Below are 9457 nucleotides of genomic sequence, written 5' to 3'. Positions count from 1 at the left end.
AACTCAAAAAAGAAAAGGAATAGGGTATCCTTTTTAAGAGCGGCCACTGTAGAGCCTCCAAAACCCATTCCATTAACTTGGAAAACAAAAAAACCTGTATGGGTGAATCAGTGGCTGCTACCAAAACAAAAGCTGGAGGCTTTACACTTATTAGCAAAGGAACAATTAGAAAAGGGACATATTGAGCCTTCATTTTCACCTTGGAATTCTCCTGTGTTTGTAATTCAGAAAAAATCCGGCAGATGGCGCATGCTGACCGACTTAAGAGCCGTTAATGCTGTAATTCAACCCATGGGGGCTCTCCAACCTGGGTTGCTGTCTCCGGTCATGATCCCCAAAGATCGGCCTTTAGTTATCATTGATCTGAAGGATTGCTTTTTTACCGTTCCTCTGGCAAAACAGGATTTTGAAAAATTTGCTTTTACTATACCAGCCATAAATAATAAAGAACCAGCCACCAGGTTTCAGTGGAAAGTGTTGCCTCAGGGAATGCTTAATGGTCCAACTATTTGCCAGACTTTTGTAGCTCAAGCTCTTCAACCAGTTAGAGACAGTTTTCAGACTCTTATATCATTCATTATGTTGATGATATTTTGTGTGCTACAGAAAGGAGAGACAAATTAATTGACTGTTACACATTTCTGCAGACAGAGGTTGCAAACGCAGGACTGACGACAGCATCTGATAAGATTCAAACCTCTACTCCTTTCCATTACTTGGAAATGCAGGTGGAGGAAATGAAAATTAAACCACAAAAAATAGAAATAAGAAAAGACACATTAAAAACATTAAATGACTTTCAAAAATTGCTAGGAGATATTAATTGGATTCAGCCAACTCTAGGCATCTCTACTTATGCCATGTCAAATTTGTTCTCTATCTTAAGAGGGGATCCAGAATTGAATAGTAAAAGAACATTAACTCCAGAAGCAACTAAAGAAATTGAATTAGTTGAAGAAAAAATTCGGTCAGCACAAGTAAATAGAATAGATCACTTAGCCCCACTCCAACTTTTGATTTTTGCTACTGCACATTCTCCAACAGGCATTATTGTTCAAAATACAGATCTTGTGGAGTGGTTCTTCCTTCCTCATAGTACAATTAAGACTTTTACATTGTACTTGGATCAAATGGCTACATTAATTGGTCAGGCAAGATTACGAATTATAAAATTGTGTGAAAGTGACCCAGATAAAATCATTGTTCCTTTAAACAAGGAACAGGTTAGACAAGCCTTTATCAATTCTGGTGCATGGCAGATTGGTCTTGCTGATTTTGTGGGAATTATTGACAATCATTACCCAAAAACAAAAATCTTCCAGTTTTTAAAATTGAATACTTGGATTTTACCTAAAATTACTAGACATAAACCTTTAGAAAATGCTCTGACAGTGTTTACTGATGGTTCCAGCAATGGAAAAGCGGCTTACACCAGGCCAAAAGAACGACTCATTGAAACTCAATATCACTGGGCTCAAAGAGCAGAGTTGGTTGCTGTCATTACAGTGTTACAAGATTTTAATCAGCCTATTAACATTGTATCAGATTCTGCATATGTAGTACAGGCTACAAAGGATGTTGAGACAGCCCTAATCAAATATAGTATAGATGATCAGTTAAACCAGCTGTTTAATATGTTACAACAAACTGTAAGAAAAAGAAATTTCCCATTTTATGTTACTCATATTCGAGCACATGCTAATTTATCAGAGACTTTAACTAAAGCAAATGAACAAGTTGACTTGCTAGTATCATCTGCATTCCTGGAAGCACAAGAACTTCATGCCTTGACTCATGTAAATGCAACAGGACTAAAAAATAAATTTGACATCACATGGAAACAGGCAAAAAATATTGTACAACATTACACCCAGTGTCAGATTCCACACCTGCCCACTCAGGAGGCAGGAGTTAATCCCAGAGGTCTGTGTCCTAATGCGTTATGGCAAATGGATGTCACACATGTACCTTCAGTTGGAAAATTGTCATTTCTCCATGTGACAGTTGATGCTTATTCACATTTTGTAAGGGCAAACTGCCAGACAGGAGAAAATACTTCCCATGTTGAAAGATATTTATTATCTTGTTTTGCTGTCATGGGAGTTCCAGAAAAAATTAAAACGCATAATGGGCCAGGATACTGTAGTAAGACATTTCAAAAATTCTTAAATCAGTGGAAAATTACACATACAACAGGAATCCCTTATAATTCCCAAGGACAGGTCATAATTGAAAAAACTGATAGAACACTCAAAGCTCAATTGGTTAAACAAAAAAAGGAAAAAAGACAGTAAGGAGTATAACACTCCCCAGATGCAACTTAATCTAGCACTCTATACTTTAAATTTTTTAAACATTTATAGAAATCAAACCACTACTTCTCCAGAACAACATTTTACTGGTAAAAAGAACAGCCCACATGAAGGAAAACTGATTTGGTGGAAAGACAAGAAAAATAAGACATGGGAAACAGGGAAGGTGATAACATGGGAGAGAGGCTTTGCTTGTGTTTCACAAGGAGAAAATCAGCTTCCTGTTTGGATACCCACTAGAAATTTAAAGTTCTACAATGAACCCATTGGAGATGCAAAGAAAAGCGCCTCTGCGGAGACAAAAAACCCTCAATTGAGCATCATCGACTCACCAGGTAAATAAAATGGTGATATCAGAAGAACAGATGAAGTTGCCATCCACCAAGGAAGCGGAGCCACCGACTTGGGCCCAATTAAAGAAGCTGACACAGTTAGCTAAAAAAAGCCTAAAGAACCCAAGGGTAATGTGAACTCCAGAGAATATACTGCTTACAGCTTTGATTATTGTATCAACGGTAGTAAGTCTCCCCATGTCTGCAGGAGCAGCTGCAACTAATTATACTTACTGTGCCTATGTACCTTTCCCACCCTTAATTTGGGCAGTCACATGGATGGATAATCCTGTTGAAGTATATGTTAATAATAGGGCATGGGTACCAGGCCCCACAGATGATTGTTGCCCTGCCCAACCTGAAGAAGAAGGAATGATGATAAATGTTTCCATTGGGTATCATTATCCTCCTATTTGCCTAGGGAAGGCACCAGGATGTTTAATGCCTACAACCCAAAACTGGTTGGTAGAAGTACCTACTGTCAGTGCCACCAGTAAATTTACTTATCACATGGTAGGTGGAATGTCACTCGGGCCACAGATAAATAATTTAGAGGACCCTTCTTATCAAAGATCATTAAAATCTGGGCCTAAGGGGAAGCCTTGCCCCAAGGAAATTACCAAAGAATCAAAAAGCCCAGAAGCCTTAGTTTGGGAAGAATGTGTGGCTAATACTGCGGTGGTATTACAAAACAATGAATTTGGAACTATTATAATATTATAATATAATTGGCCCTCGAGGCCAATTATATTATAATTGTATGGGCCAGACTCACTCATGTTCACAGGCCCCATCCATCTGGCCCATTAATCCGGCCTACGATAGTGATTTAATTGAAAGGCTGGACCAGGTTTATAGAAGGTTAGAATCACCCTATCCATGGAAATGGGATGAAAAGGGAATTTCATCACCTCGACCAAAGTTAGTCCTGTTACTGGTCCTAAACATCCAAAATTATGGAAGCTTACTGTGGCCTCGCACTACATTAGAATTTGGTCTGGAAATCAAGCTATAGAAACAAGAAATCGTAAGCCATGTTATACTATCAACCTAAATTCCAATCTGACAATTCCTTTACAAAGTTGTGTAAAACCCCCTTATATGCTAGTTATAGAAAACATAGTTATTAAACCAGATTCCCAAACTATAACCTGTGAAAACTGTAGATTGTTTACTTGCATTGATTTGACTTTTAATTGGCAGCGCCATATTCTGCTAGTGAGGGCAAGAGAAGGTGTGTGGATCCCTGTGTCCATGGACCGACAGTGGGGGGCTTCGCCATCTTCCATATTTTAACGGAAGTATTAAAAGGAATTCTAACTAGATCCAAAAGATTTTTACTTTGATTGCAGTGATTATGGGCCTTATTGCAGTCACAGCTACTGCTGCAGCTGCTGGAATTGCTTTACACTCCTCTGTTCAAACTGCAGAATATGTAAATGATTGGCGAAAGAATTCCTCAAAATTGTGGAATTCTCAGACCCAAATAAATCAAAAATTGGCAAACGAAATTAATGATCTTAGACAAACTGTCATTTGGCTGGGAAATAGGCTCATGAGCTTGGAATATCTTTTTCAGTTACAGTGTGACTGGAATACGTCAGATTTTTGTATTACACCCCAAGCCTATAATGAGTCTGAGCATCACTGGGACATGGTTAGATGCCATCTACAGGGAAGAGAAGATAATCTTACTTTAGATATTTCAAAATTAAAATAACAAAATTTTGAGGCATCGAAAGCCCATTTAAATTTGGGAACTGAGGCAATCGTGAAAGCTACTGATGGCCTCACAAATCTTAACCCTGTCACTTGGTTAAAAACCATCAGAAGTTCCACTATTGTAAATTTCATATTAATCCTTGTATGCCTGTTCTGTCTGTTGTTAGTCCACAGGTGTATCCACCAGCTCTGAAGAGACAGCGACCAGCAAGAACGGGCCATAACGACGATGGCAGTTTTGTCAAAAAGGGGGATATGTAGGGAAAAGAGAGATCCGACTGTTACTGTGTCTACATAGAAAAGGAAGACATAAGAAACTCCATTTTGATCTGTACCCTGAACAATTGTTTTGCCTTGAGATGCTGTTAATATGTAACTTTAGCCCCAACCTTGTGCTCACAGAAATATGTGTTGTATGGAATCAAGGTTTAAGGGATCTAGGGCTGTGCAGGATGTGCCTTGTTAACAAAATGTTTACAGGCAGTATGCTTGGTAAAAGTCATCGCCATTCTCCATTCTCGATTAACCAGGGGCACAGTGCACTGCAGAAAGCCACAGGGACCTCTGCCCAGGAAAGCCAGTATTGTCCAAGGTTTCTCCCCACTGAGACAGCCTGAGGTATGGCCTCGTGGGACGGGAAAGACCTGACCATCCCCCAGCCCGACACCCGTGAAGGGTCTGTGCTGAGGAGGATTAGTAAAAGAGGAAGGCCTCTTGCGGTTGAGATAAGAGGAAGGCCTCTGTCTCCTGCGTGCCCCTGAGAACGGAATGTCTCAGTATAATACCCGATTGTACATTCGTTCTATTCTGAGATAGGAGAAAACCGCCCTGTGGCTGGAGGCGAGATATGCTGGTGGCAATACTGCTGTGTTATTCTTTACTACACTGAGATGTTTGGGTGGAGAGAAGCATAAATCTGGCCTATGTGCACATCCAGGCATAGAACCTTCCCTTGAACTTATTTGTGACACAGATTCCTTTGCTCACATGTTTTCTTGCTGACCTTCTCCCCACTATCACCCTGTTCTCCTGCTGCATTCCCCTTGCTGAGACAGTGAAAATAATAATCAGTAAATGCTGAGGGAACTCAGAGACTGGGGCCAGTGCAGGTCCTCCGTACGCTGAGCGCTGGTCTCCTGGGCCCACTGTTCTTTCTCTATACTTTGTCTCTGTGTCTTATTTCTTTTTTTAGTCTCTCGTCCCACCTGACGAGAAATACCCGCAGGTGTGGAGGGGCAGGCCACCCCTTCAAAATTCTTTATTATACAACATTCAATATGGTCAGTTTCCTCCAGACTGGCTTCTCAAGCTCTTACCAAGTGCTCCCTACCCCAATTTTTTTTTTTTTTTAACAGAGTCTCTGTTGCTCAGGCTAGAGTGCAGTGGAACAATCTTGGCTCACTGCAGCCTCGACCTCCTGAGCTCAAGCGATACACCAGCCTCAGCCTTCCAAGTAGCTGGAACTACTGGTGTGTGCCACCACATCCAGCTAATTTTTGTTTTTGGAGGGGGTCTCACTATGTTGCCCAGGTTAGTCTTGAACTCCTGGGTTCAAGTGATCCTCCTGCCTTGACCTCTCCCAAAGTGCTGGGATTATAGGCGTGAGCCACTGCACCCGGCCTACCCCAACTTTTTATTTTGACAAGTTTCAAACCCTCACGTGGATTCACTAATTCTTAGCAATTTTGCCACATTTGCTTTCTCTCTGTCATCATGACACTTCACCTCTACATACTTCAGAATGTATTTGCTATGAACAAGGTAATTCCCACACATAACCACAATTATCACACTTGATAAATTTAACATTGATATATCGTTGTCATCTAATATATGGATCATATTCAAATTTCCCCAAGGGTAAAATGTCCTTTAGAGCTGATCTCCCCTACACAATCTTGCATCTAATCCAGGATCACTCATTGAATTTATTTATTTATTTATATTTTATTTTATTTTTGGAGACAGAGTTTCACTCTGTCTCCCAGTCGGAAGTGCTGGCAATCACAGCTCAGTGCAACCTCCACCTACCCGGGTTCAAGCGATTCTTCGACCACTGCCTCCAGAATAGCTGGGACTACAGGTGTCCACCACCATGTTCAGCAATTTTTTTTTTTTTTTTTTTGTATTTTTTAGTAGAGATGGGGTTTTGCTATATTGCCCAGGCTGGTCTTGAATTCCTGAGTTCAAGCAATCCACCCACCTCAGCCTCCCAAAGTGCTGGGATTAAAGGCATGAGCCACTGTGTCTGGCCTGTATTTATTTTTTATGTCTCCTTTAATCTGGGGTAGTTCTTAGCTTTTTCTTAATGTTTTATAACAACGACATCTGTAAAGTGTCCAGACCAATCATTTTGCAGAATCTCTCTCACTTTGATCTCTATTTCCTCAAGACTAGGTGGTGAGTGAACATTTTTTGGGCATTTTGGGGAGGACTACTACAGAAATGTCCTCCCCGTGTGTGTGTGTCCTTCCCAGTGCATCACATCAGAAGGCACACAAGGCCAGTTTGTCCTATTAAGCTTTTTTTTTTTTTTTTTTTTTGAGACTGAGTCTCACTCTGTTGCCCAGGCTGGAGTGCAGTGGTGTGATCTCATCTCACTGCAACCTCCCTGCCTCCTAGGTTCAAGCAATTCTCCTGCCTCAGCCTCCCAAGTAGGTGGGATTTCAGGTGTGCACCACTATGCCTGGCTAATTTTTTGTATTTTTAGTAGAGATGGGGTTTCGCCATGTTGGCCAGGCTGGTCTCAAACTCCTGATCTCAGGTGACCTGCCCACCTCAGCCTCCCAAAGTGCTGGGATTACAGGTGTGAGCCACCACGCCTGGCCATTAAGCTTTGATTCTTTGATTAAGGTGATGTTCACCAGATCAGTCTAGCTTTTGATACTTTTTTTTTTTTTTTTTTGAGACAGAGTTTTGCTTTGTCACCGAGGGTAGAGTGCAGTGGTGCAATCTCAGCTCACTGCAACTTCTGCCTCCCGGGTTCAAGCGATTCTCCTGCCTCAGCCTCCTGAGTAGCTGGGATTACAGGTGCATGCCACCACACCCAGCTAATTTTTGTGTTTTTAGTAGAGACGGGGGTTGCCCCATGTTGGTCAGGCTGGTCTCAAACTCCTGACCTTGAGATCCACCTGCCTCCACCTCCCAAAGTGCTGGGATTACAAGTGTGAGCCACCGTGCCCGGCCACTTTTGATAATTTAATAACCTGACTTTCCGAGCAGTCAGAGCAGCTGTAGCACATCTGACCTGCTTTCACCTTCGATCTTCTCTGGGACCACCAAGAATTGAAGGATGGCAGGAAGTGTGAAGAAAGTGGTGAGGCTCTGGCTGGGTGCGGTGGCTCACACCTCTAATCCCCGCACTTTGGAAAGCCGAGGCGGGTGCATCACTTAAGGTCAGGAGTTCGAGACTAGCCTAGCCAACATGGTGAAACCCTGTTTCTACTAAAAATACAAAAATTAGCTGGGCTTGGTGGCATACACCAGCTACTAGGGAGGCTGAGGCACTAGGGACCCTGTGGATCGCTTGAACCAGGAGGCGGAGGTTGCAGTGCGCTGAGATCGCATCGCTGCACTCCGGCCTGGGCAACAGAGTGAGACTCCGTCTAAAACAACACAAAACAATAATAATAACTAAGAGAGTAGCGTGGCTTGGTGGCGGTGTCACTCCTGAGGCCTCTGGGAACAACTCTACAGTTATGCTTTGTCCCGTGCTGCGGAGCCTAGTATGGGGATTATCCCCCGCCATGCGTTGTATCTGAATCCTTGTACGCGCGCCCGTGGGTGTGCATGAAAATGGGCATGTGCGCGGTGCTTATGTATGTATGGGTCTTTTTGCCCGCAGCGGCGCGTCCGCAGGCTTGTTCTGTCCTGTGCTAGCCTTCAAGTTTTGGCACGTCCGTCCGTTTTTCTTCTTCTTTGGCGCGTCCGTTGGGCACTCTGGGTTTGGCTAAATCGTGGACGCTTCTAAAGCGTTTCTGCAGGGAGCTGGTCAGTTGTCAAGTGCTCCCCCAGTTCTGGGCCGGCTTGGTACGGTCTACAGCCTCCCTTTCCTTTCCCCGCCTCCCCCATGGTGGTTGCACCCATTCGGCCCGGAAGTGCTCGCTTCTCTGCATTACACGCCGGTCAGGATTCGCGACCCGACATGGAGCGTCCCCGCAGTCCCCAAAGCTCGGCCCCGGCCCCGGCCTCTGCCTCAGCTTCGGTTACCCTGGCGCAGCTCCTGCAGCTGGTCCAGCAGGGCCAGGAACTCCCGGGCCTGGAGAAACGCCACATCGCGGCGATCCACGGCGAACCCACAGCGTCCCGGCTGCCGCGGAGGCCCAAGCCCTGGGAGGCCGCGGCTTTGGCTGAGTCCTTTCCCCCTCCGACCCTCAGGATAGGAACGGCCCCGGCGGAGCCTGGCTTGGTTGAGGCAGCGACTGCGCCTTCTTCATGGCATACAGTGGGCTCCTGAGGTTCCAGGTCCTTTGCGGCGGCGATCTGGAGGGCGTGGGTACAGGACCCCGGATGCCATTCAGTTACTCATCTTTTATGCTTTCGTCCTGACCTGTCTCAACTAGACTTGCTCCTGCAACCACCATGGGGGTTTTGCATTTACATTTGTGGACCATGTTACAGTTAAGAAAAATCCTGTTTCAGTCCTTATATGTAATAAAATGTTTTATGATGTAACTTGGCCCCAGAATGATTTTGAAGATACATTTAAAAAATCATTTAAAAAAGCCAAACATTTAAAAAAGCCAACCAGGAAAGATTAAAATCTTGGCTCTTGGAATCAGATGGATCAGGCAAGGGGCTAGAGAATTAGAGCATTAGAAAGGCTCCCACAGCCACCCTGAAATCAGTCCTTTTATGTTAAGCAGGTCACCTGGCTCAGTGCCTACATAACACTAGATTTTACTTTCTCTACAAAAGCTAGAATGTACCTGGTACGTGCTGACATGACCCTAACCCACAGACGATGTAACAGGTCTACCTTTTCTCAGAAAGGATTGTCTCACAACTTGTTCAACGAATTAGTTATGTCATGGTACATACATATAAGTGTGCAATTTTTGTAACATCTTTTATTTGTATACAATTATAAAT

General features: G+C 43.5%; 1 protein-coding gene across 1 annotated transcript; it reads left to right on the top strand.

Moving 5' to 3' along the window:
• Window positions 1–7976: 7976 nt before the first annotated feature.
• C5H6orf226 (chromosome 5 C6orf226 homolog) lies at window positions 7977–9040 on the top strand. Its single transcript, XM_003833290.5, has one exon. It carries the CDS (start codon window positions 8436–8438, stop codon window positions 8820–8822), a length of 387 nt encoding a protein of 128 aa, XP_003833338.2. The 5' UTR covers window positions 7977–8435; the 3' UTR covers window positions 8823–9040.
• Window positions 9041–9457: the final 417 nt, after the last annotated feature.

Source organism: Pan paniscus, chromosome 5 (assembly GCF_029289425.2).
Source record: "Pan paniscus chromosome 5, NHGRI_mPanPan1-v2.0_pri, whole genome shotgun sequence".
Classification (NCBI taxonomy): domain Eukaryota; kingdom Metazoa; phylum Chordata; class Mammalia; order Primates; family Hominidae; genus Pan; species Pan paniscus.
The sequence above is the reverse complement of the archived record's forward strand: the minus strand, read 5'-3'. Positions and strand labels throughout refer to the sequence as shown.

Excerpts from the sequence above, each read along its gene's own strand:
- C5H6orf226 (XM_003833290.5), top strand. The coding sequence starts at position 8,436 with ATGGTGGTTGCACCCATTCGGCCCGGAAGTGCTCGCTTCTCTGCATTA.